The sequence below is a fragment of the Osmerus eperlanus genome, unplaced genomic scaffold (assembly GCF_963692335.1).
Source record: "Osmerus eperlanus unplaced genomic scaffold, fOsmEpe2.1 SCAFFOLD_364, whole genome shotgun sequence".
In the NCBI taxonomy this organism is placed as follows: domain Eukaryota; kingdom Metazoa; phylum Chordata; class Actinopteri; order Osmeriformes; family Osmeridae; genus Osmerus; species Osmerus eperlanus.
In genome coordinates this window covers 1,145-28,303 of record NW_026911122.1, presented here as the reverse complement: position 1 = coordinate 28,303, position 27,159 = coordinate 1,145, and the positions used below count along the sequence as shown (strand labels likewise).

The 27,159-nt window shown below is 46.9% G+C and overlaps 1 protein-coding gene across 6 annotated transcripts; it reads left to right on the top strand.

The window, feature by feature from the left end:
• The first annotated feature begins 298 nt into the window (after window positions 1-298).
• LOC134015657 (adhesion G protein-coupled receptor B2-like) lies at window positions 299-19,683 on the top strand. 6 transcript variants are annotated; one of them, XM_062455228.1, is made up of 9 exons: window positions 378-439; window positions 1,019-1,033; window positions 3,008-3,180; window positions 3,393-4,065; window positions 6,283-6,318; window positions 8,174-8,287; window positions 14,871-14,922; window positions 16,551-16,604; window positions 18,789-18,928. In XM_062455228.1, exons 4-8 carry the CDS (start codon window positions 3,730-3,732, stop codon window positions 16,586-16,588), a joined length of 576 nt encoding a protein of 191 aa, XP_062311212.1. In that variant the 5' UTR covers window positions 378-439; window positions 1,019-1,033; window positions 3,008-3,180; window positions 3,393-3,729; the 3' UTR covers window positions 16,589-16,604; window positions 18,789-18,928. The 6 variants fall into 6 exon arrangements, with proteins under 6 accessions (XP_062311208.1, XP_062311212.1, XP_062311207.1 ...); XM_062455223.1 differs by lacking the exon at window positions 14,871-14,922 and having other exon boundaries at window positions 18,789-19,683; XM_062455224.1 differs by lacking the exons at window positions 1,019-1,033; window positions 14,871-14,922 and having other exon boundaries at window positions 299-439; window positions 18,789-19,683.
• Window positions 19,684-27,159: the final 7,476 nt, after the last annotated feature.

Below are 27,159 nucleotides of genomic sequence, written 5' to 3'. Positions count from 1 at the left end.
GTCTTTTTCTCCTTTTTGAAAGGAGAAAAGTGCTTTTTGAAAAGAAGGTAGTCATTTATGTCTGAGGATAGAAGTACGGGGTGCTTTGGGAGAATTATAGCAAAAAAAAGAGTTATTAATTTAGATGCCATTTACCTCAAATAACCCACAAAACAGCAACTAGCATGTCTGTTCGACAACTTTATTTCATCTTTTCTAACCAACCTCTCAGTTCTTCTCCGTGTTCTGTTTCATCCAAGCAAGCACTCATTCCTTTGCACATCATGTGAACGTGGAAGGCTTTTGAATATTGAACTGATTGATGCGCTGGACAGGGACACACATCCCATAATATGTTCCCTGTCCGACGACAATACCCCCTGTCTAAACGTGGCTCTCCTTTCTCATGCACTCTGTCAGACGGACTTTGAAAAAGACGTGGACTTGGCTTGTCAGACAGGTAAGTCGCCCCCTTTCCTTTTTGAAACCTCTCTCTCTCTCTCTCTCTCTCTCTCTCTCTCTCTCTCTCTCTCTCTCTCTCTCTCTCTCTCTCTCTCTCTCTCTCTCTCTCTCTCTCTCTCTCTCTCTGTCTCTCTCTCCCTCTCTCCCTCTCTGTATGTCTCCTTCCTTTCATCCCCTTCTCTCTTCGTTTATTCATGGCGCGGCTGTGAGCAGAGGTAGTTACAGTGCCTGGGCCTGCCCGCCAGTGTAAACGCAGAGCTGGGAGAGATGGGGGATCTGAGTCTAGCCCGTTTGAGATTATCATTTCCTCTCATACAGTACCATTCTATCCAGTGGCATTTCAGTGATAGACCTGAACAAGTCTGTCATCGAGTGTGCATGATAATGATGCCCTGTAGGGTGTTCAGAGGTATCACACTATGTTCCTGTCATTGGTGTGTGTGTGTGTTTCTGTGTGTGTGTGTGTGTGTTTCTGTGTGTGTGTGTTTCTGTGTGTGTGCGTGTGTTTCTGTGTGTGTGTGTGTCTTTGAACAGAAATGTATTAACGCACCGTCACTCTCTCCCTCCACCCTCGCAGAGAGAGGACACCCATGTAAGTTTGTCACCCTCTCAAAACACTGTTGGGCCCAGTCCGAAACCAGCCTTAGCGGCCTGTCCTCCTCTCCAACCATGTAGTCGAGAGCACTCAGATGGGATTGGGTAGGCGGAGCTATCAGAGCTCAGCTCACACCTATCTAGTCCTGTCAGATCTGCTCGCACCAACAGAGTAGGAGACATGGGTATGGTTCAGGGCTCTGTTTGGGACTGGGCCACCGCCATGCAAGTGTCATCAGATCCCGATGGCCCAGTCCTAATATGAGATGCATCGCTGTGCTTTTTGCTTCAGTGTTTTAAGTAAGTTACTGGACTAGATCTCATGGAATTGGGCCTAGAGTGGAGGAACACTTGACATCTGATTGGGCTATGAGCATGAGAATAAGCATGCCAGTGTTAGTCTACTGTGTTGGTTTTGCAGTAGGACATAGTGTGAAATATAATCACTTCAACCAACTAAGGACTAGCCATTGGTAGCTTGCATGCCCTTGCCAGGATCTCCTTGACTACAATATAACCTTGTTTTCTGGACTGGTTCAATATCCTCATCGTACGAGATTTCTTTATATGGTTGAAAGTGTTTTGTTAGCACAGCCTACAGGCTTTTCTCTGAGATTAATTCCTGTTGAATCTCACTCCTGTCAGCATGTAAACTATGTGTGTTGTTGTATCAGATGACCCTATTGTTGTAGAATGTTCCAGCATAGTCTCCTCTTGTATACCCCCCCCCAAGCATGAAACAAACAAAGTATGCCCTCTTGTTTTCAGTTTAAAAATTGTTTTTGCAAAGAAACCACACCATCTGTCAGGTAATCTTAGGGCACAAACAAACACACACACACCCTCTCTACCAAACACACACACACACACAGTGTAGAATAATTGTGTGTCACATTGAGGTAGCGAATAATGAGTTCCCATGGCAACCGTGCAGGACTACAGAGCTCGGCGGTGAGGGAATTCAGGGCCTTCTCCTTTTGCTCTGTGGGTTCTTTCAACTAGTCAATAAGGCAGCTTTCTCCAGGGGCCAGTCTCCTCCAGGGGCCAGTCTCCTCCAGGGGCCAGTCTCCTCCAGGGGCCAGTCTCCTCCAGGGGCCAGTCTCCTCCAGGGGCCAGTCTCACAAGAAAGGCCCCAGGCCAGAAAGTCCTGGCCAAAAGTCACCTCGGACAAATTTCTTAGAAAACTCTTACCGACCCTGAAATGAGGAATCCTAACTTTTCTTTCAGAGAGGTTCCTACTCTCCTCAGGGCAAGCATCATAGTTTATTCACACTCCATGTACAAAGCAGTTTCTTCTTATAATATATTTTTAAGTTTTTCATTTTCAGTCAATAAAACTGCATTTATTCATATTTGGTTGGAGGATGTTGTTTTAATTAATTACAAAGGTATTTTCAATATAAAATACTTTTTCAGGAGGCGTTTAGAAGATTTGGCTTTGCCTCCTGTTGCTAACTTAATCTCTTCTCCTGTTTGTGTTCTACCCCCCCCATCTCACTATCTTACCCTTTTTATCTTTCCGTCGCCTGCTTTTTGGTTCTGCATGGTGACTGTCTAATGCTCCACACACGTGTTCATGCATTCATTATCCACTTATATTCTTTGTGCGCTGTGTACGGTCCATACATCTTTCATATCTTCACCTTCATCTGTTCCTCCTCTCCCTCCCTCTTCTGTTTTTTGCCTCTCTTCTTTTCTTCCCCCACATCTGTCATCAACCTGTTTGTATCCCTTTACTTTGGTATGTCTCTCTCTCTATTTCTCTATCTCTCTCGTGTCTCTTTTGATCGCTCCCTCCCCTCTTCTGCCTCCCCCCTTCCACCTGTCCCTTCTCTTTCCCTTCTCTCTCTCTCTCTCTCTCTCTCTCTCTCTCTCTCTCTCTCTCTCTCTCTCTCTCTCTCTCTCTCTCTCTCTCTCTCTCTCTCTCTCTCTCTCTCTCTCTCTCTCTCTCTCTCCCTCTCCTCTCCCCTAGTCATCTTCAAAGAGGTGAACACCTGTAACCCGGCAACCATCACTGGTACCCTCTCCCGCATCTCCCTCGACGACGAGGACGACCCCAAGCTGGCAGCCCACCAAGAGGGGGGGGTTGGGGTCAACTTCAGCTCCCTGCCCGGAAACATCCCCCCTCCCAACCTCATCGTCCAGGTGTTTGCTTGATGGATTGCTAGGATACGTTTTTATTGTGTAGCTTTTAACTTTCACTCATTTATCCCATTTACACCCCAAATAAGCATTTTACAAAAGAAAAACGGAAAATTGCATTCCAACTGTAATTGTTTCCCAGTCAGGTTACGTAATGTGAGAGAATGTACAGATCCAGCTAGGCTCATCCTGCAGTTCCTCCTCCCTTCCTGTAGGTGCCACCACTGGGGGGCCTGAACGAGCTGAGCGACACCCCCCTGAAGAAAGAGATGAACGTGGAGCAGCAGAGACAGCAAGGTGGCCAGCGTAGCGGCGCGCCCGTCTACCTGTGCACCGAGAGCAGCCTGGGTTGGGCCCGCCAGCCCTCCAACCCCCAGGAGGGCAACGGAGGAGGTGGAGAGGGGGACTACATGGTCTTACCCAGGAGGACAATCAACCTCAAGCCCCCTCTGCCTCCCTCCTCCCAGGGGGCCTCAGCCTGGGCCTGGGGGGCGAGGACAAGCCCCTCAACATAGCCGTGGAGGACCCCCCTTCCCCCCGCCCCCGTCGCCCATGACCCTCCACCCGGCCGAGAGCGAGGCCTACCCGGCCGACTTCATCTCCCCCGGCGACCACAACATGAACATCGCCATGAACCTCAACCGCTCCTACGGCACCCTCAAGCAGCTCCCTCACGGGCACGGACACCTGCTGGCGCCCGCCGGCCTCGTGCACGCCCACGCCGGCCACGTGCACGCCCACGGGCACTCGCTGCAGCTGAAGCCGGGCCAGAGGCCGTCGGTGCGGCAGATCCTGACGGGGGGCAGCACGGCGGAGCGGACCAGGACCCTGCCACGCAACCTGGGGAGCAGCAACACCAACGCCAGCCTCTCTGCTGGGTCCCTGGAGGTGGGTAGGGAGACCGGGGGGGGGGGGGGGGGGGGCTTGGCAAACACACACACACACGTGGGCTTAGAGGTACGGAAACACGCTGTGTGTAATTGATGGCGTCAACACCCTCCAGCTAGCACAGAGGGATTTCCATATAACCAGTTAGGACGGAGAGGCGAGGGGAAGGCACACTGCATTATGGGTACTTCCAGTCAAATGATGGTACTTACTGCTCACTGGGACAATGGTTGTGGTTATCCTCACAGCGGTGTGTGAGTATGTATGTGGCCTCAATCTGGGTGAATAACGTTGGAGATCTGTCTGTATTCAACCACCTGAAGACATACACACACGCACACACACTGAGGAGATACGGAGCCCTCACCCAAGCATGCTGACTCACAAGGTTGATTAAGAAAATGGAGACACTTCCAGAAAGAAAAGTGCAGATGCTTCATTCAGGAACGAGGACATTAAGGACGCACCATTAAACCGGCTCACTCCTAAGATATATGAGTGTACTCATGAATATCTTTAAAGTTATCTCCTCAGAGAGGCCGAAAGGTCTCGACGCCTGGCACGATCAATAATGTATCTGCCTCTGCTATAATTTCATCTTCTTTTGAATAATACTTGATTTGGAGATGGATATCAGTCCTTCAAGATGAAGCAGTACCTCCATTCAGTAATTCAGCCTCCGACTGAAACTTGACTATGCGTTATGGGATGATTGCAGAAACGGACCTGAAAAGGGTTTTGATGTTGTTGATTTTAATGCTGTTTGTAAAATGAGGGTGAGAAAGTTCATTGAAGATATTTTTCCACTTGTGAAAGAAAGAAAAGCTATAAGTGATGGAGGGAGGAAGAGAGGAAAGGACTGATTCAAAAGTAAAAGTTCAGGGTAAACATTTACATTACATTTACATTTAGTCATTTAGCAGACGCTCTTATCCAGAGCGACTTACAGTAAGTACAGGGACATTCCCCCCGAGGCAAGTAGGGTGAAGTGCCTTGCCCAAGGACACAACGTCAATTGGCACGGCGGGGAATCGAACTGGCATCCTTCAGATTACTAGCCCGATTCCCTAACCGCTCAGCCACCTGACTCACTGAGCACAGCTCTCTTTAATGTTCCTGTTTTTGACGCTGCCAGGACTTCAATTTGTACACAGCACATCGAGTGTTCCCAGCCCAACGATTTACCCTACAGAGACACACGTGCCGGTGTGTGGCTGTGTGTGTGTGTCTGTGTGTGTGTGTGTGTGTGTCTGTCTGTGTGTGTGTGCGCGTGCTTGCAAGTGTGTACAGTAGCTCTGCTCACGAACATTGATATACATGTGCATGAGAGTTTGATGCTCAACTCGGAAACACAAAATGTCACGGGGAGACATCCTGTCTCAGGTAAGGAGCCACTCTCCCTCCCTCCAGAGATACAAGAAGCACTTTGAAAGGTGAGAGGCCGTCTGGTTGACCTGCGTGAATGAGAGACGTCCACAGGAACACACTCTGGCGACGGGGGTGGTATTTCATCTCTTTATCAGCCCCACGTCTGCAGGGCTCCCAGAACTGTCTGTGTGTGTTAAATCAACAGCTTTCAGAGAATTTTGTCTTTTTTTATTTTTTTACACAAAGAAAATGTAGCTTTAAGGTATCTGGGAGCACAGCTCTCCAATCTGTGTATTCTGAAAGAGAGAGAGACAAGGAGGAGGAGGCAGGAGTGAGAAAGAGAGAGAAAGTGCACATTTGAGAGAGATGGCATGTTAAGGTTAGGCAATAACCTTTTTTTGTGGCTGCTTTGAAATGAAACGGACCACCGTCAGTAGATGGAGCGAACGCAATGTTAGCTGAAACAAGGTCTTTAAATGGAAGTTCTGCAGGATTTGAGTCACGGTCTGAATCAAGATCACATCTACAGATAGCTCCACTGGTTTAGTGTGAAATCTAATTGATGTTTGATGAAGTTGTAATGTCAATGGCTGACATTTAGCAGAAGCAGGAAGTAATCACGGCCAATTCTATGCAGTCATCCACCATTTCAGTGGTAATCTCAATAAACCTTTAAAGACACAATGTCGGTAACAAAAAAATAATTGTAAAAAAGCATAGATAACGTCTGGATTTTTGAGCAGTAGGGGAAGTGCGTGTGTGTGTGTGTGTGTGTGTGTCTGTGTGTGCGTGTGTGTGATGGACCATGATTGATGATATCTTCTCTCCCCCTGCCCCCTCCTCCCCCAGAGGAAAAGAGTACGGTACTCTGAACTGGACTTTGAGGTAAGATCCCGCCCCCAACCCATCCTCAGCCTGTCTCTGCTTCTGTCTGCTTCAGCCAGGTTTGAGTGGCACATAGAAGAGCCAATGGCACTGCTAATCCCCTTCTTATGCGCCTGTATCTCTTGTGCATTTGACGCCTTCAGTTAGTACAGTTCAATCGTTGCTGTTTCTCTTCAACAAAGATCTCAAGCCCTCTGAACTTAATCATATTTGATCTGATGGAATTTGGATTAATTGGCTTCACTATTATTTAATGAATACAAATATTATAGCATGCTTTATTGTGGTCAGTTAATTATGTTACTGGCTGACAGTGCAATCAAGAATTCTTGTCAGCGTCAACATTTGGTCGATTTCCTTGACCCACAAGCTGTGTGTTTTAAAAACACTGCTCTACCCAGCTGTAAATCCCCGAGCTCTTGGTTGAAGAAACAGCAGGGACTGTTCTATTTGAGTGAATGAGTAGCGGAGACTTCAACTGACAATTTGTTGGTGTTTTCGTACAATGGGTTTGGTTGTTTTTAGCAGTGTGTGTGTGTGGGGCGGTGGTGCATTTGTTTGTGTGAAATAATCTGTAACCATGGAATGATCGAGACCTGGGAATCCTGGGAACCTCCAGTCTCAAGCAGCCCCTCTTTGAAATCCCCCCCAGTCAAACTAAACACTGACACGACATCAATCAGTGAGTCGCTAACGGCTTCCCTTGTAAAGGCTGGAGATTCACTTTCCACCTGTGAATGTGTCGGGTGGGTGGTTGTCATCGTCGGTAGTGGAAAGTGTGTGGTAGAGAGAAACTAACTTGCTAACTAGCACTAGCGCGCCTAACCCCCTTGGTTGCCCTTAGACTCTGGTCTGAGAACAGTTTCCTGTTTCTGCACCTTAACTGTACTCTGAATCAGGGGGAGGCTAAGCTGGTCCTGGGTCTCTCACTACGGGCAACCTCTCATCCTAACGAACTAATACTCTTCACATACACCGTGTCTGGCGGTGTATGTGCCACTGCATGAAAACGTACAGCATACATCACGTACCACTTGCGCCTGGCCTCTCTAAACAGCATGCGGTATGTCGCTGTGTAGGGTAGAGCCCCTTCACGATAAATAATTATGCCGTCTAAGTCGGAAACTTTTAAGAACACCTAAGCATTTGGGAAAGAAAGCTCCCCAAAAAAAGACTTTTTTCACTCAGCGACAGCGACTCTGGATCTCCTTTGTAAGGCTTAGAGCAGAGTGGCTAACAAGGTTGGCCAGAGTGACAGGGTGACAGACAAACAGAGAGGGAATAAAGTGCACTTTGTAGTAATTGATGGAGGTGCTTAACTCACCCCCCTCGGACAGCTAGCGCAAGTGTTGGTGGATGGCCTTTGCGACCTTGGGAGTGCTCGTGTCGATTAGCTAGCGAGGCGGCCAAAGCACTGGCCATTAGCTTCGGGAAAGGACAGTGTCACACTGATTCTCCTTTCAAGAACTCACACTTCACCCAGAGAAGTAGCCCTGAGAGTCCTGTTTGCAGTTAGTACTCCGCCTTCAGACAATAGCTGTCAGCTGAATGTCAACAACCTGCCTGGCTAACCGACTAACCGGCTAGCATGTTAATCCCTTTTGGTTGTCACTCATTCCAAGTAAAGTGCTTTATCAAACCGCAAGCAGCTGTCAAACCCTAGCCAGAGGTACTTTCATATTGGACCCAAGGAGTTACTGTTGAGCCTTTCTTTCTCAGCTGACCTCGCTCAGTCCCCCTCAGCCAATTAGGCGGCCCCACTCTCTCCATCCCCTGTTTCCCCCTGCCTCCGCCTTTGGCTTTTCTTTTTTCGTTTCAGTTCATTTTTTGCTGTCCCTTCCTCTTTCCCTTCCAGAAAGTGATGCACACTCGCAAAAGACACTCTGAACTGTACCATGAACTCAACCACTCCTCCAAGTTCCACACCATAGACAGGTATAGCAGAGACCCTGCCATGTCCTCTTTCAAGGTAAGACCACCAAGCATAGAGGGAATTAGTGTCCTGACTAGACCCTCCACCCCCCACCCCCTACACTCCTGAGTTCAGTAGAGAACCACAGCCAGTGCACCTTAACACACAACCCAAGACCAACGGCGTCTGTCTGTTTGTGGGTCGTGAGCCGATGGCGAAACTGTCACCCGAGTTAGTGCATGTTTTGGTTCTGACCCTGCTCATACACGTTTGATTGGATGATGGTCCAACCTAGGTTTGAGTGTGTCACCGCAGGGAGAGAGCTCAAGGCTGAACTGAGCTCTCCCGTGTCCTGGGAAGAACATTCATTGGGCAAATGGGAACACACCCTCACCCAACACATTATCCCCAAACACAAAACCTTAGATGTTGCTTTGTCTGTCCTGAATGACGTCACGTGGAAAACACTGCCAAACAATCTGATACTGAACAACTCTTAATTGTCCACAGGATGCAAACGTAATGTGCCTGATTTATATGTCCACTAAAAGTCGTCACACTTTGCTTGCAGTAACACTTTTATAATGTCAGATAATGGTCTTATAAATCTGTGTATAAAGTATGTTTGTGGTTTACCTACCTGTGTGCATGTTCCAATAACTGTAAAGACCTGTGGATCTACCTCATAATAAGAATGCCGTTATAATAATAGAAATGCGTGAACACAAAGTTTCGAAAACTAACCAATGTTAAATCATGTTTTTATGATTATTTGTGTGTGTGGTCCCAAAAAGTGCCTTAATCAATTCATTGTTCTATTGTGTTGTTAAGCAGAAACAGAAGTACCTCATAAACATAGCAGAATTGTCTTACTGAGGTATTGAATTTCTTGAAGGAGTATATAAAAACCTGCTTCCTAATTGGCCAGGCTGAAAATTCAGCCCGCTAACTTACTGGTGCCTTAATAACTGTCACTTGTAACTATTGGTTTCAAGAGCTGTCTTCTGATTTTTCACTCCATCATGACCAATCAATGATCACATATAATGTAAAGCCCGCCCCTTAGCCATATTTATTCCCCTTGATGGATAGATGACATTTGTTTGTTTGTGTGTGTGCGTGCGTGCGTGCACGGGCATGAATGTCTATCCCTTTGTGTGACAGAGGCGTGTGTGAATCTTTAATGCACCATTAGCACCAGACTAAAGAGTCCCTGCTTGCTGTCTCCTGACCTTCAGAGGGCCTATTTCATTAAGATTTAAACACACACACACACACACCTTGTGTGTGGAACTGAGGCGCATGGAGCTATGATGTGTTATTCAGCCTTGATCGGTGTGCTCTCTCTCTCTTAGCCAGCTTCACATCTCATTTAAGCTGCAGGGCTGAGAGCAGAGGCTATTCTGACACGTCTCATACAACTCCCCTCCACACACACGCACACGCACACACACCAGACCTGCAGCTTCGCCCTTCATTCCTCATTTGCTCAATGTCTTCATCAAGACACTGAGAAACTCACAGACACTCTCTTATTGTTACTGGGAGTCAGGTGGCTGAGCGGTGAGGGAGTCGGGCTAGTAATCTGAAGGTTGCCAGTTCGATTCCCAGCCGTTCAAAATGACGTTGTGTCCTTGGGCAAGGCACTTCACCCTACTTGCTTCGGGGGGAATGTCCCTGTACTTACTGTAAGTCGCTCTGGATAAGAGCGTCTGCTAAAATGACCACAAAAAAAAAGACTAAATGTAATACTGGCCAGCAAATATATGTTTGAGAAACCAGGCTACAGGGAAGCTGCTAGCCGCGTTCAAAGACAAACACATGATCCAATTTGAGGCCGTACACACACAAAAGCAAGTGCAAGCACACACACAAGACAAAAGCACATGCCCATGCAGGTTTTTGGTACCCGGAAGCACGTATTTATTTAAACAAAAAGTGATAGATGGAGAGGGTAGGGGTGGATGTGGGTGATTGTACGGCCTCCATTATTATCGTGGAAGTAGACACTGCACTTAAAAGAGAATAATTACACTGATAATGCTATTAGTGTCTGGCCTTCGACAGACCCCAGCTTGAGTTCAGCTCTGGGACTGTCAACAGGACTCACTCTGACAGCCAGATGCTGACTGTACAGCAATTATGCAGATGTGTGTTTGTGTGTGTGTGTGCGTGTGCGTGTTTCTGAATCAGATATCAGCTTGTTTCCCAGTATCAGTATGTGAGTTTGGAATTCATAATTGATGACTCAATAATTGCATGATAATGACTGATGTCTCATAACAGCTATAATAACCCCTTTCCTTCAGATAGTGAGTACACTTTTAGCCTCTCCCTAACCTAAAATGTAATACTATGATTTGAAGTGAAACTCATAATTAAAGTCGGTGATCTTATCCCCCACAGATTCCAAGATGTCTAATTAATGGTCTTGATGCCAAGTTTCCATAGTCACAAACACTGAGATGGAACCAGGTTACCATAAATGTCAACTACATAGTCACAATATTACCCACTTAAACATATTATACTAGTGTTACATGGATTTCTAACTGTCCTTAAACTCCTAACTACCTCACAACAAAAACACAACTACCTCAAAAAAAGAACTTAGACAACTTGAGCTTCTTGTGAGCAGCCATAACGTGGTTCAGTGAGTGCCAAACAACTTCCAAACTATAACCCCTGATCATTGACCTTTGACCCTAACCAAACCCCTCTAACCACCAAGCTCGGTGTTCGTCCCCCCACAGGTACCCCCTCCCCCTCCTCCCAGACAAACCGAGCCACTGCTTGGTCGCAGCATGTCGTTGGTTTACAAAGAGAGTCAACGTAAGCATAAACAAGACATAAACACGAATAACCCCAAACCTAACCGTGCCGTCTGGGTTGGCTTTGATGCATGGTGACACTATGCTTTGTAGCATTTAGCGGTTCTGTCCGCAAGTCAGATTAAAGCAGCACGGAGATGAAAATATTAATAATAACATTAAAATGTGACCATGGACTAAAACCAACTCATCTAGTCAGACATACTTCATTGGTAGCACCAGATTAGATTTATCCCTCCCTACAGTGAAGTGAACGTGTGTCCCGGAAAGTAGATTGTCCCCCTGGTGGTGTGATGGTGTAATTGATACACAAAGTGCTTAGCACCTTGTTCCCTGTGTGTTATACAATACTTGGAAAGCAGCTGCCCAGTCTAAAATCAACTTGTCTCCTTCTTAGAGGTTTACAAAGGATGGGATGGATTTAAGCAATAATGTCGCTAGATATCAAGTAGCCAAATGGATGGATGGGTAAAGTTAGACCCATCCAAACCTCTTTGTTAAATGGGTCGTGCCTGATTACAGACAGGGGGTTGATATTGGACTGGACACATGTCTACCATGTGAAGCCTGGGCGGGGGGGACGGGGGTAGGTAATGTATTTGACGTTGTGCTCATTTCGACAACAGCTTCATGTGTGATAAGTCATACAGGTGTTTTGTCCATTTCAGTGCCTCGCGTTAATGTGACCTAAACAGCATAAAAGTCGCAATATAAAGCCATCCATAAGAACAAGCCAGTGAAACAATCAAACAGGTTTATAATCATCTCATAAACTATGATCCACCGCCCATAAAACAGCTTTTAAACCCAGGCACTAAAACGGACCCAACACAATGTGTTCAGTGTGTATCTGTGCAGTCAACCATTGGTTAATGCTAAGAGAGTTTCTTTTATAAAGAGAGAAAAAGAAACAGTACAGGGGTCAGGCGAGAATTTATCCTGTAACACTCTACCCCAAAGGTAGAAGCCGATGAGTGGATATTATCAGACTATCATCATCCCCATTCACACTCTTAAAGCTTATTTTGTGCTTTCCTCTCGCGCTCATACACGTTCTTTTGATGACTGCAGTGGGCTTAGAGCGCTCTTCGGCATTACCAGGCACGTTCGAACTCAGGTGCAATCAATCGAACGGTCGCTGTTCCCTCGCGAGTTTCCTTTATCCTCCGCAACCTTTTATTTTACGGCCTCTGCTATATAATGCCCTCTCTCTTCTTTCCCCGCGTGGTGTTACTTATAGGGTGCTAGCGCGCCATGCTATTGGCGTAGCAGTGGTGCTGCGCAGGACGACAGAGAGGCAGTTAACCTCTAAGTGATGACGGAGACGCTAGCTGAATGGCGCTCGGCGCGGCAGTGCCCATATGGTCCCAAATAGATGGAGCCTGTGTTCCATCTATCGCTGGTAATAGAGACACTACAAATGAATTGCGTCAGTGGCCTGTGGCTTGGGCGGATAGCCGAGTAGGGAGGCTGACTGACTGCTGAAATATGTATTAGCCGCAGCGCCTGCGCTAATGTTTGGATTCAGAATGGCTTCTCTGTCTCCATCACATTACATATGGAGCCGGGCCATTCACTCTTCTTCCCATTCTCTATCTCACTCTCTCTCTCCCTCTTTCTGTCTCTCTGTCTTCTCTACACACAGTTCAAGAGGTGAACACTGAATTTCCGCACAGTGCCCAATGACTCGGTGATACAGCTCTAAATGGCGTAGGGCTGTGTGTCTATGCACTTGTGTGTTTGAGCTGAACAAAAGTCGGGCTCAAGCATATTTCAGGAGTCGCACTCGCAATGAGCGTGTTTCCAACTCATCGTTTTACATGTTGCGGATGAAATGAGGCGTGTTTGGGTTCCCTCTGTAGATAGCAGAGTTATGTAGACATCAGTGAGATGAAGAAGATCGGAATGGCATATGGCTGTATGATAATAGGATATGTGACTTACAGTAGCTAGACATGGGGAAGGTTAGGCTATTTGAAGATGATCGACATTTATTTTTTAACTTGCAACCAAGGAAGTAAAGTGGAAAGTGCAATGTTTACTGCGTCTCCATTTCCAAAATCAATTAGCCTAAATTCTAGAGAACACGCGTGCCGTGCATTCATTTTAAGGAATTTAGAGCTGGCTGTTGTATGTTGAATCATCAACGTGAAGGAGGCAGTAAAGGTAAGCTGCATTTATAATGCATCTTAAGAAGAATGCGTAAAGGTTGCCCAATGTAATACAAATATAAATAAAAAAATTCAAAAAACGTATTGATTTAGGAAGAGCAATTTAACTGCTCTCCCGAACCCTTAGGTCCATGAGCCAATTTGTTAGCATTAGGCTAAGGGGTTCCAATTTCCATACCAAGACATGTTCATTTCCCTCTTTTTTTATTTTTTATCTCACACCTCTATTCATCCTCGTCGTCTACCATTTTTTTCTCGCTTCCCCTCGATTCCTTGTTTCTTTCACTAGAATAAGCCCTCACTGGCGCAATCGAGGCATTAATTGAATAATTAATTCCTCTCATTAGCTTGTTTTTAATTATTCCCTTGCCCCCTTTTTCCGTGCCGAGTATAAACTCATCATCTGTTGTCTCCCTTCCACACAAATTGCCAATAAAAACCAAGGGCTGGCGCAGCCTAGCATTAGCGCGCTAGCTCTCCCTGGCTCTATCAGTGGCCCCTAATGAGGAGACGGTTAGCTCAGGCGGAACGAAGCTAACGCTAGCTTCGCGCACTGGGAGTCACAATGATAATTTAGCTCATTTACTGTCCTTGGACCAATTAGAGGGAGGTGAAAAGGGCCAAGTTGCTCGCCGGAACTATTTGTGGACCAGAGCATGGCCCAGGATGGGGCTGCAAAGGGCTGGCCTTCAGCTCCCAGTCTGAGTGACTTACTGTTATGCTCATTTGTTAGCTACGTGTAGCGCTAATGGAATTTATTTAGCTCAACGTTTCTGGGAAATGTCCCTTTGAAGGCCCTTATTACCAGAGTGCCACACTAATCTTAATCTTTCTTTGCAAAATATAAGTGGGAATAAAAACAACTTTCCCTAGTGGCTGTGCTTTAATAGACAGATTATTATGCAGAAGAAAGAAGAACTTTATTATTTCCTGCCTGGTAGAAGAAAGATACAGGCCGTTTCAATCCACGTTTCTCTCCGTTCTTGTCTTGTTGCGAACTCGTTTGACGTCATCTTTCATTGCCCAAGTACGGTTCCAATCCAAAGAACACAAGTCACCAACAACGCCCAAAATACTCGGAAGTGTTCTTGATCCTCCCCTTTCATCGAGGTTGCATTGGTTGGTGACTTGGCCAGCGAGAACGCATCTGATTTCCCAGAAGTCATTGCAAGAACACACGCATCTCAAATCGTTCCCCGTCCTCGCGGTCTTGCAAGACCGTTCTCGCAAGACGCTTGGCAAGAACATTCTTCTCAAGTACGCAAGTACGTTCTTAGCGTTCTTCGAATTGATACACAGCCATAGACTTGGAAGGGATTAGCACACAGGGTTACTTGGATCATGTATTCCGATTGGCTCAAAAGCCCACTGACAAGTCATAAATCAACAGTTGTTTTCTGATATCCACTCATCTCTGGCCTAGTCTTACAGTTCAATCTCGCCTTTGTGTCCAACATTACTTTTAATCGGTTCATCTTCATGTCGATTTCTGTCATTTGAGTTTTGCCATTCGTGTGAAATGTTAACTGAATGTTGTCTGTGCTCTGCGTCAGGTTTTTACATGTTTTGCTTCTTTCTATCCTGTTTCTTTTGTTTCCCTTGTTGGCTGGTTGGGCTCAATATTTGCATGGGTCTTAGTTTGACTGTAGCCAGACAGTCAGCAGAACCAGGGGCAGCAAACACCAGAAAGGTAAAATGAACCTATAGGAGTAACCATAGTAGTACCCTCCACTCTCTTCTCTAACTCTCCGCTCAACCCCTCCCCAACCTCCCCCCCCCCCCCCTCCCCACTACCTCTGCTTGGGTTTTCTCTGCAGGTCCTGGTCATGTTCTACATCTCTAACATGTCTTTAGATCAGACTGCAAAAGATTCTACATATTTTTTAGGCTAGTGCTCCAAATCCCCATGGCAACATGTATCCCTGTTATTCTGGTAGGGCAGTCTCTCTAGCCTGATCTACTTTAGCTGTGTCTCTTCCTGTGCATGTGAACTTTGGCCTGTGACATCACTTCTTGGTGACTGTTGCTGTGAGTAAGTGAAGGTAGAAGGTGATATATGATGGACGGTATGGCATGGATAAAAAGATAGATTGTTAAAAAAAAAATGTAAAAAAAAAAAGAATTCCTAAGAGGCAGCATTGGAGGAATGTTGTGGAGAGATGGAGGGGACAGGAGATACAGTTGAATTTGAGACCCTGAAGAACAGCATAAAAGGGTAATAGAAAATAGGAAAAGGTGAGGAGGCCAATCAGACAATAGATGAGTGAGAGAGTCATAAAGAAACAGAGACAGAAAACATCAGTAGTGGAGCAAAGAAAAGATATATCGAATGGAATGATGAAGCAAGAAAGTGGGGTTGGCTGAGAGAGAGAGAAAAAGAAAGAGAGAAAAGAATATTTGAGGTGACTGGACACGTGTGTGTGCGTGTGTGTGTGTGTGTGTGTGTGTGTGTGTGTGCGCGCGCGCGCGTGTGTGTGTGTGAGAGAGAGAGAGAGAGAGAGGCAGAGAGGCAGAGAGAGAGAGAATAATATTTGAGGTGACTGGACAGGTGTGTGAGAGAGAGACAGAGAGAGAGAGAGACAGAGAGAGAGAGAGAGAGAGAGAGAGAGAGAGAGAGAGAGAGAGAGAGAGAGAGAGAGTAAACCCCAGGCTACTGCACACAACAAGCAGTACTCAGCTTTTCGGTTGGTTGCCAGGTTGTGGTTTCGGGTACGCAATAGGGTTGCCAGGTTTGGGGCAGAAGGTGGGAATGCACTGGCTTGGTTTAGAAGTGGCCAAAATGGTACCATCAGGATCAGATCTTTCCTAACTGGAGACACATGAGTTACCAGACAAGGCTCTGTTCTGCCTGCGCGCCCTCCTTCCTCCTCTGTCATCCCCACCTCCTGTTTTCTCTCAGAATGTGTTTACATGAAACCTTATTCTTTCCTAACCTTGCTCTTTCTTTCCCTTAGTGTTTTTCTGTACATTGCATATGGACGTCTGTGTGTGTCTCTGTATATGCGAGTGTACATGAGTGCTTGGTTGTGTGCTTTCCTGTGCGTGTGTGTGTCAGGAGAGAACCGGAGAGGAGGACTGTGACACGGAGAGCAAAAACAAAAGGGGGGGGGGGGGGGGGGGGAGGTTGTATAAGCTCAGAGCAGACACTACTGTTCACCCATGCAGACTGTCAGTGATCGCCATCCCCTCTTTCTCTCTCTCCCTCTCTCTCTCTCTCTCTCTCTCTCTCTCTTTCTCTCCCTCCCTCTCTCTCTCTCTCTCTCTCTCTCTCTCTCTCTCTCCTTCCTCCTCTCTTTTCCCTCCATTTTATCACAACAGAGGGAAAAGCGATGGAGCATTTCGTCTGCCGGAGGTGAAAAGAACTCCTTGAGTGTAAGTAGGAGCCAACCGCCGGAAAGAGAAGGATGGGGTGAAGGGACGGAGGAATGGATGGAGAGAGGGAAGGAGCTACTGTAGGGAGAGGAGGAAGAACGAAACACACGCTAGCAGTGCAATCGTGTTAGCCTAGTCTCCCAGGGATAAAGTTAGGCTTGACTGCAGCATTACCCACACTCCTGCATTACAAAATGTTCCTTCTCAGGCGTTTAGCATGCAAATTGGCTCCAAGATTATGCTTTTGTATTCATTTTACCAACTGTCAGCCCGCAACGTTCTGAGAATTATAATCAGACTGACAACGCCCCCTGGTGGTCTTATCTCAGACGGGAGGAAGGCAATAAAAGGTGACACAAAAACACACAATGTTGTTGTGTGTGTGTGTGTGTGTATGGGATGGTGGGGACAAAGGAAAATGCTCATACAAACATGATTAATGTGTAAATATAGAGGTGAGTAGAGAAGAAAAACAAGACATTCTGGGAGAGGGTTGCCAGAAGTAGTGAAGCGTGCGGTGCAGAAGTAGCAGCGCACACATGTATGCCCTGTCTCTCACACACACACACACACACATACACACACTGAGCCAGAGGGTTGTGGCAGCAATATAGTCACAGATTCTGACATCCATCCAGACGCACATACATCTCATTTTCAAACCAGTGGGTTTGGGGAGCTGTGCCAGGGGTTGTGAATCTATTTCCCTGTAGAGGTTTAGTAATACGACTTCAGGTACTCAGAAAGACAGTACTGTGTACACATTCCAGCGGAGATCATTCAAAACACAGAGAAAATGACTCCCAAGTGATTGTACTGTAGGATGATCTGAAATCAAACATGACTGTCTATGGAGTGCAATCCATTTAATAGTTCATCATATTTTAATCTGAGAAAAATATATTTAACAATAAATTAAGTAAATGGCCTTCTATGTTGCTTCCTAAAATGACACCAAAAATATTTGGATTATATGGATGTTGGAAAGAGCAGTAACTCATTAAAATCGACTGAAATATACTGGAAATCTTGGTTGAAGCGATAAATAAATACATTTCTAAGCTCAAATAAAACCTTGACTACTCTAGGTCCTAGGTTTGGGCTAAGCCCCCAATGTTTACGACGTCTGGCTCCGCCCCTGCCCACAACGCAATTTACATCCTGTGGCTTTCACTCAAGCTGATCAGTGATCCAAAATTCCATGGCAGTTGGTGAGATAAGTGGGTCGACTTGCTTTGATGAAGCGACTCAGTTTCCAGACCTGTTACCATCCTCCATCTTCATGCTAGGCTGCATCTGAATCTGTTTAACTGTTATCTCCGCTAGATAAGGATCCTTATTAGTATTATGGGCCTTATCTATCAGTAATGATAACCCCTTTCCAGTCTTTAGTTAAATCAACGCACATATGTATTTCGTAAGTAGGAAGAGCCCGCAGACCTTACGCAGCGATCACAGATCCTAGCCCAGGGCATTTAGGCTGGAACGATCAATCTGCAGAGCACTGATTAGGAGAGGTGAGAGTTGTATGGGAGATAGCTTGTAGCTTTAAAGCGAGGAGGGCGGGAGCATCATTTGAAAGGAGAACACATAACAGGGAGGTGAGGCTGAGGGGGCGAGCGACGGATGTCGGCAGCCTAGCTTGAATCCAGATACAGTGAGAGGAGAGCCTGCGAAAAAGGATCCTGAACCAGCCGCTACTGGAGTCTCGGCCTTCACTCTTGAGTGTCTTAGGGCAGACTCACAGACACGTGTCACGACTTGACTCCTGATAAAACAACAACCAAATCGTCTCCCCGTCCACCTTGATTAACCCTTGTGTTATCTTCGGGTCGTTCTGACCCATCAGCCGTGTGACCCACCGTCGTATTGCGACAACTTTACCGCATACAAAAACAAAGTGAAGCATTTTCTTTTAACCGTTGGGCTGTCTCAGACCCCCCACATTGCGAAGGTTAAAAGAAAATTATTTTTATTTGTTTTTGTATTGGGTAAAATTGGGTAAACACAACGATGGTTCGTTATGAACCTTTGGGTCATGTGACCCGAAGGCAGCACGAGGGTTAAGCTTAACAGCGAGCGACACACAAGCCCTACAGACAGGCACACCTTAGGACCCAGCCTAGTGCCTCGTCTCTCATGTTTTGTCGTGGCTCTTGTCGTCTCCCCCCCCCCCCCCTGCAGGACAAGTCAAGCCCGGACGACCAACACTCCTGGGACAGCTTCAAGACCATGACCCCCGAGCTGACCATCGTCCCCGGGGAACAGAAGGACAGACTGGAGCTACACAACAAGACCTGGGACTCCTCGTCCGCTAACACACCTGACAACTCTGAAGGAGACTTCCAGACTGAAGTGTGAACACGTGCATTTATACGGACACACACACACACACACTATTATGGAATATGGCGACTCATACACACATGGATACACACACACTCACACACCACTTATACGCAGAGGTTCTGACAGCCTTTGAGTTCCAGTCTGATTTGCTCGAATCGAAACGGTATTTGTTTATTGCGAAAGAGTGGACGTTCATGAAAAGAAGGCTGTTCTTTTCTATATTTTCACACGGACATTTGAAATGAGAGAACAGAGACTTCTTGACGAGACTGGGATAGAGACGTTTTTAAATTAATAGAAAACTATACAAAAAAAACTGTTTCTGAAAATGTCTTGATTTTATTCTGGAAAAAAAGGATTATCTTTCACCTGTTTGATGATTTGAGAAAAAAAAAAGAAGAATATTTCTGCACCATTTTGTTCTTTTTATAGGAAAAAAACCTCACTGATGTTTCGCACACTGTTAACCCCCTTAGGCTCCTGTCTCTCTTTCCCTGCAAACGGATGACTCAAGCACTCATTTCTACCTTATTCTTTTGGGGGGGTTTGGGTGTTGGATTATTGATGTAAGTGAATTGAAGTGCCACCCTCTGTCATTCCGGTGAAACATCCCTCTCAACCCTTCATTCACACATCCTCTTCTGTCAACACTGTATTTGTTTCTGTTTTGGATTATTACGTTGTGTCCTCTCTATGGTTGGAAATCGTTTTGTTTTGCCGCCCCCCCCCCACCCCCCTTAAAAATGAGAGAAAAATAATCCACTCGAGTCGCAGTTGTGTTCATGGTCTATATGTTACGGTTGGTTTTAAGTGGAGGTTTGGTTTGTGCTTGTAATGCCTTTTCCTGTGAGACTTTTCCATGTGGACTTTTAAAGAATGATTTCTAACACCTTCTGGGTGACATGTGAGCTTGCTTTCTGAGAGAACATCCACTGCATGCCTGGGAGAACAAGACGTGGGCAGCAACTCAGGCTTTTTACCGCATTATCTCCATTTTTTTTCTCCTGGTTTGAGATAAAAGGCTTTTAAGATCTCAACATTAGAATCAATTACACACACGCCCAGCCTAGCCAGCCTTTGTTGATGTCAGACGACGGGGTGCCCATCCTTTAGCATATCTCCCCGATGGAAATGTTCCAGCTGCTTCTCTCCATTCCTCATCCACGCACTGCCACATATCCTAGTGAAAGTATTGATCGCGATGCCAAGAATCCAGCCCCCTCAAAGTAACCAGGAAGGAAATGGAGTTAAGTCCAGATAACTCAGATGACTGTGTTTCTAGCTCAGAGTGTCTGCGCTATAGACAAAACAAACAGTAGGAAAGGAAAGTGAGGATAGAAAATGCGCAGCCAAAATGTTCCACATCGGCGTGTCCTGAGGTGCGAATCCTAAATAAGTCAATGTTCTGTCTGACTCCCCCCCTTCTCTCTCTCTCTTTCTTTCTTTCTTTTTCTTTCATTCTCACCATGCCCTCTCTCATTATCTCCACAATCTATCCAAGGGAACATTAAATCTTTATGTAACAGTGTAGTCCGTTCAATCAGCCCTCACTAACACACTGCTCAGGGAGTCACGGTTGAAACCTTTGCTGAATAATCGATACGACTGTCAGCAGGACAGCGAAAGACAGGAGGGGGGAGAAAAAAAGAAGGGAAAACATGTGACTCTTGGATGGAGAAGAGAGAGTTGAGTTTCATGTACAGTGATAACGAGTTAAGATAAACTGTAATCTCAGTTTAAGATGGTAGATTTATTTGATGACAAATGGGGCTGATTCACTAGTTTCCATCTCCCCCTTCAGATAAGCATCAGGAGCTGGTAGAGGTAGAAAGAGGAGAGAATATGATGGAGGTAGAAAGAGGAGAGAATATGATGGAGGTAGAAAGAGGAGAGAATATGATGGAGGAAGAAAGGAGAGAATATGATGGAGGTAGAAAGTCATTAATTAGTCTTCTCACAAATACCCTCCTCTTCTACCTAATTAGCCGGTGATCAGCGGGAACCGTGTGTGTGTGTGTAAGTGCGTAAGAAGGATGGCGCGTGTGTAAGAGCAAGAGCAGTGCGAGAGAGAGAGAGGAGAGAGAGAGAGAGAGAGAGAGAGAGAGAGAGAGAGAGAGAGAGAGAGAGAGAGAGAGAGAGAGAGAGAGAGAGAGAGCAGGAATGAGCTAAAAACCGTTATTATCAAAAGGATGGCGGATTTGTCCTGACATTTTCGAACGCAGTCCTCATCCATCTGTTAAAGGATCCCTAGTGCCTAGCGCAGCCCAGACGCAGATGGCAAGACAGCTTCTCTAACCTTTCCAGCTAATCAGCTGAAACACACTGCTCCAGATGCCTCCACGTGGGGAGGTTGTATGTAGGCGCTGGCCTGAGGTCAGTTTGACACTCCTCGTATGGATCAATGTAAGGATCTGGCGAGGATCGGCTGATCCTAGTTCAGATTTCGGAACCTTGGGTCGTGTGAGGTTTGTGGTGGGCGGGGGCGTGTGCTGTCGTCGTAGTAACCTGAAGCTGAGATGTGAGGTGGGTGAACAGGACACCTGGGAGACAGGTAAGTGAGACAAATTCAGATTCTCACTGGTCGCTGCTCACAGTCGTGTGACTTGGCCTATGTTGGGACGCTTGCATTTTGTTTAACCAATCAGCATCAACGATGTCTCCCCTCTGACCCTTTGCAGAGCATTCTGGGAAACCTCAACATCACTTCCCGAAAGCGCTCACAAAAATCTCTTCATGTACTTCTCTGTGTGTTTAAATAGATATGCGACAACACTTTAAATTGCAGTTGGATTTCCTGAAAGAGTGATGAGCTTGGCATTTGAAGATAGGATTGAAGATTGTGTGCTTGTTAAATCTAAATCACAAAAAGGCTGTTGTTGTCAAGCACAGTGCAAGACAGTCAAGCTACAATTAGCCACCCTTTAAGCTATTCTGGAGAAATGAACTCGCTACAAATACCCATCATCCCAACTGATGTAATAATGAAAAAATCCCTTCCTTTCCTTTACTCCTTTGTTTCTGTTTTTTTATACATAAGATTGTACAAAGTAGTCCTCTAATGTTTTCATAGTGTCTTTTTTTATATGAAAATAAATTTTCAAATTGATCCAAGCGTTGTGAATCATTTCAGCCGTGCGGTCTCGGCGCTGGCAGGTTCAGTTGGTCTTCGCTGGTTTATCCGGCGCGTCGACGTCCACATCGGCTTCTCATCGCCATGGCGCCGGGCCTCTAACTGCTTTTGATGTGTGTTCAAAGATGGGTTATGATGGATTCACTCGAGACTGGAGTTATCGCTGCGCTGCTGGGCTGAGACGGGAGAGGATACGACACACCGCACACGCCTCTGTTGCCCGCTTGTCCGCTCTCCCCGAGGCCTGCGGGTAATTAAGTGAAAGTGCAGACGTGTCCGCCCATGTAACGTCCGCAAGTCACCTCAGGAGAGACAGATAGACCACAGGAACACCAGAGCTGGAGGAGATGGAGGGAGAGAGAGTGGTCAGAGAAGGTGAAAGTAGAGGCTTGTAAAAGAGTGACGAGAGAGAGAGAGAGAGAGAATCGAGGGCAGATTTTCTACAGCATTCCAGAACAACAGTCGCAAAGTTATGTCGTGCTGAAAGCCCTTCTCTTGTTCTCCCAGAGGATTCTGGGTAATCAGGCGGCAGTGCGAAGGTGTCACTCGTAAAAGGCCTTTCTCACACGGAACACAGAGAGAAGGAGTGAAGGGTAGGGTGAGGACGAGGAGGAACAAGGAGGTTTCACTCTGCCACACAACAGAACGTCACCTACAGGGAAGAGAGAGGCCTTGAGAACAAGAAACAAAGAGAAGAAAGGGAACGACTGGGGAAAAGGTGATTGAGAGAGACGTTTGTACTTGCGGGGTACTGTGTGTCCTTGCAGCAGAACAGCAGTAAGAGTCAGGAGGGGGTGGGGGGGGGGGTGAGGGGCTGAGCTTGTGGTAGCCAGGTGTAGGGGACTGGAAACAGGGAAAATCCATCGGTTTAATGCTGGTGTCATGTTTGCCTCCTCCCCCACCCCCTCCGGTGCTTAGCAGGTGGTACTGTCCCGACAGCCCTGGCCCCACACCACTCAGGTGGAGCCTAGAGGTAATGGATCAATGACAAGGGGCAGTGGGCAGAAGAGAATGATGATGGAAAAGGCCTGAAGTGAAAACATAAGTTGGTGTGAAAACGGATAAACTTCTTTTTTTTTTTTTTTTTGGAAAGTCACCTCAGCCCACATGTTGAATCCAAAATCCTGACTCCTTCCTGCGTTTGGAAGGGGTGGTTACCAGTTGCTGTGAGTCGCCGTACTGTTTAACATGCAAAGAAAACACTCCGGAATCATCCGCACATGCCGTCACGGATCAGACGCCCTCCGAGTCTGGCCATGGCGCCGTCTCCCTCCTGCCCAGATGCTTGGCTCGGACGCGGCCCAGACAGATTGGTTCTGGACGACCGCCCCGCAACAGCGGCACCAGAACCTAGCTGTGTGCCATCTTCCCTCTGCTCCTCTCCAGACTCCTGTCTGAACCGGATCATTTGGAGGTCCAATGAAGAACCCCAGAGAGACAGGTTAGGCTAGCCCTGGTGTTCTAGATGATTCTGTCACAGTCCCTCAGCCAAGAGGTGTCAGACCCCTTAGATTGATTAGTGGCGTGCTGGAGTGGGAGGCTTGAGGTGGACCTGTCTTGGCTGAGCTGATTCATGCACTTAATTTACCCACCATCCTCAGTTTCGCACGACGAGGTGGAAACACAGATGAAGACCCAGGGCGGTTATTCATTGCCAGCCTTTCTCCACCACCATGTGACAGGAAGGGGACACGGAGGCGTGATATCTACCCAGCAGAGGTGTCCTGACTCTGGGGTAATGAAAGCCAACTCGGCCTCTTCAGCACCAGCTGTCTTAGTAATGACTAGCGGCGAGAGTTCCAAACGAGTCTCTTCAAACGCCTCTCCGCCCTGCCCATCCGTGTCCCTCACGGTGTGTTCTGCTGGCTAAGGCCTTTCCCACATCTCATTGAGCTGCTCCAAGATGTGCAGTTGGATTCTCTGTGGATGGTCACAGCTATAGCAGGAGATGTTAACCTTGTGTAACTCTGGTGCGATGTGCTCGAGGGCTGGAACCCGAGCTTATGGCACGGTGATGGGAGGAGTCATTAGAGGAAGGAAAAGAAAGAGAAGGCATTCCTTGTCTCAACCTCTCTCTTCCTCTCTTCCTCTCTCTTCCTATCTCTTCCTCTCTTTTCCTCTCTCGCTCACAGTACATACACAGGTGACATCACCATGACAACTGTAAGGATTCAAGATGAGGAAGTCATCCTAACCCTCCCTTCCCCTCCGTCACGGTCTCTGTTCCTCCATCTACAAAAGATGAAGTCTTCCATCACCTCTCTCTTTCCGAAGCTTTGGAGACACCCCCCCCCCCCCCCAAGCCGTACCTGAGAACATGCGGAGAGCATACATCCCTGCTCGCTTCTCATCCCCTGCGCTCCCATAGAGGAGTCTCCACCCAGGCTGTTTAGAGAATGGCTGGAGATGAAAGCAGGATGCATTCTGGGATCCTACCCCCGGCCCCCCCGCACCTCCCCCGCCCCCCCACCCCCACAGGGCACGGAAGCGTTATTTGATCCCACTCAAAGAGCCACTCTGCGCCAAGCCAACCCACGGCAGGACAAGAATAGATGCCTCCCTACCACTCCCAACCTCCAATCACGACTGGAGCATGCTGGGACGGATGGGCCAGCAGTGGCAGGGGCGTAGCACACACGGCAAGCTTCAAAGCACCTGGCTAACTCTGCCATATCGTTATGTGCAGGTGTACGTACTGAGATCAATATCATAATTATGCACCACTGTGTTAATAGGATGTTTGAAGGGCTAGTTTAGGATTCTCTTTGAATGGGGACACGGATGTGTGTGTGCACGCGCGCACGTGTGTGTGTGTGTGTGTGTGTGTGCGGAATGTAGACTTTTACCTCCTCTTTTTGTTTCATTGAATATTGCCTCAAGGTTCCTTTCAAGCTCAAACGTCTAATCACTCAGAGTGAGGATGACCCAACATTAGCATTAGCTCCTGATGCTAGCATCGCTCATCTCCCTCCCTGCTGCTAGCATCGCTCATCTCCCTCCCTGCTGCTTGCGTAACGCAGCAAGTGTTGTTCTCATGACGACATCCATGCCGTCTAGACACTTCTTCCTGTTTATATAGTCGCACCAAATACTTACAGCAGCACAGACTCTACAAACACTGGCCCTTTCGATATACCATGGTGAATTTTTCAAATAATAATGACAGTGTCTTATTTACTGATTACACCGCATTACTAACACTCAACTACAACCACAACAACAACTAAATAGTGCATGAGACTTGTGTGAAGTCAAGCGAAAATAGGGAGGGTAGGATGACTAACACAGTTGTTTGAATAGCTTCTGTGTACTGTAGAGGCATATCTGAGAGCCTAACCTAAAAGAAACTTTTTTGTAAAGGCCTCATCAATGTTTCAGGAGTAGTCAAGAAACCCAAAGCGCTTTGAAGATCTCTGCCTCTTGTAAATAATCAAACTTAAGCTTCCTAAAAATATATCAGTTTTTTATCCGTCGTGTTTGCCAGGATCCTTTTAAAGGAAACTTGTGAAAAGTGCAGAGTAGGCAAATGGAAGTCTCTAGTCGTGTCTTATACCTCAGCAAACAAAAATATACATTCTGAGCAATCTTGAATATGATTGTTTAGATGAAACAATGAATTATGTGTATTTTCTGGACTTTTAAAATCCAGTTTTTGGAATGATAGCATTGCTCACCAGGTTGCACAGTCCAGTTGCTGTGTATGATATAAAGCCAGACTGGAGTGCCATTCATGTGTTTTAGAGACCACAGTTAAACAGGGCCTGTTCATCCCTCGGTTACGACGCACCGGTGACATGTCATAACGGATTTTTCATTCATGCTGCGGTTCACCAAGCCACATAGAAAGAAATATGGTCTTGTCTTGTGGTTCTGTCTGTCTGTTGGTCTGGCTGCCTATCTGTCTGTCTGCATGTCTGCCTGCCTGTCTGTCTGTTTACATGCCTCCCTGCCTTCCTTTCTGTCTGTTTAATAGTTGTTTGGATAGATGGACATGTTGTCTATATATCCATCTATGCCTGACATGAATCAACCCTACCCAGCTTAGGAGTTTGAGAACCGTTACTTCCAGTGGGGAGAGAAGGGGAGGGGGAGGGGGAGGGGGAGGGGGAGACCCAGATCTCCGGCTGCAGGGTCCAGTATCTCTGTCCTGTCGAGTGGTTAAGGGAGAGGCAGCTATCTTTGGAGATGGGCACCAGGACGGCCTGTAGGCCAGCAAGGCCTCGTAGAGGAAGAGAGATAGAGTGAGATACGTAGTGTGAGAGAGAGAGAGAGAGAGAGAGAGAGAGAGAGAGAGAGAGAGAGAGAGAGAGAGAGAGAGAGAGAGAGAGAGAGAGAGAGAGAGAGAGAGAGAGAGAGAGAGAAATGGACAGATGGAGGGGGGCTCTACGTTTGACACTCAGTAGAGCTCTTGGCCTTGAGGTGCACCATCACCATGCCAACAAGCAGTGTGTGACTCCCCGAGGAGGGAGGGAGACTAGAGGGAGAGGCCACAAGATTAAACTGGCGAGAACAGAGGGAAGCGGATGAACAAGAGAAAGTGAAAGACAGGGAGAGAGGAATCTGTGAAAGAGGCAGAGACGCACAGAAAGAGAGAGAGAGAGACAGAGAGAGAGGGAATCAGTCAAGTGTGTCACTTTAACGAAGTACCACAACCCCCTCACCCTCACCACCACCAACCCCCCGCCCACCCCCACCTCTCTGGACATCAGCGTGACACTTCGCTTTGCCAGGTGTTGCCGTAACTACAGCGCCTGCCCCGCCATGCTGAAATTCAGAACTAATTTGTACACAACCTGGGTCTGGAGGGCCTGAAATGGATTATGGCGGCGAGGTAATGTGATTCGCCAGCGTTTCCCTCTGAAATTAAAGAGCGTCTCGCTGGTATTAATACGCATGAGATGGAATCAATATACTCCTTCTGTTTCTCTGTGTTCCCATTCCTCTCTGTTTTCACATCCTTTCTTTCTCTTTATCCCATCTCTCTCTCCCTCTCTCCGCCTCCACCTAGGCACACCGGGCTGTTTTCACGTCCTTTCGATCCCCCTCCACCCCTTTTTATCTCTGTTCCTTTCTCTC

What these genes read in the sequence shown, in the direction of transcription:
- LOC134015657 (XM_062455224.1), top strand. Translation starts at nt 3,730, where the DNA reads ATGACCCTCCACCCGGCCGAGAGCGAGGCCTACCCGGCCGACTTCATC. An exon ending in ACTCTGAACTGGACTTTGAG is followed by an intron (nt 6,319 to 8,173) that starts GTAAGATCCCGC and finishes TTTCCCTTCCAG; the next exon opens with AAAGTGATGCACACTCGCAA. An exon ending in GTGAAAAGAACTCCTTGAGT is followed by an intron (nt 16,605 to 18,788) that starts GTAAGTAGGAGC and finishes CCCCCCCTGCAG; the next exon opens with GACAAGTCAAGCCCGGACGA.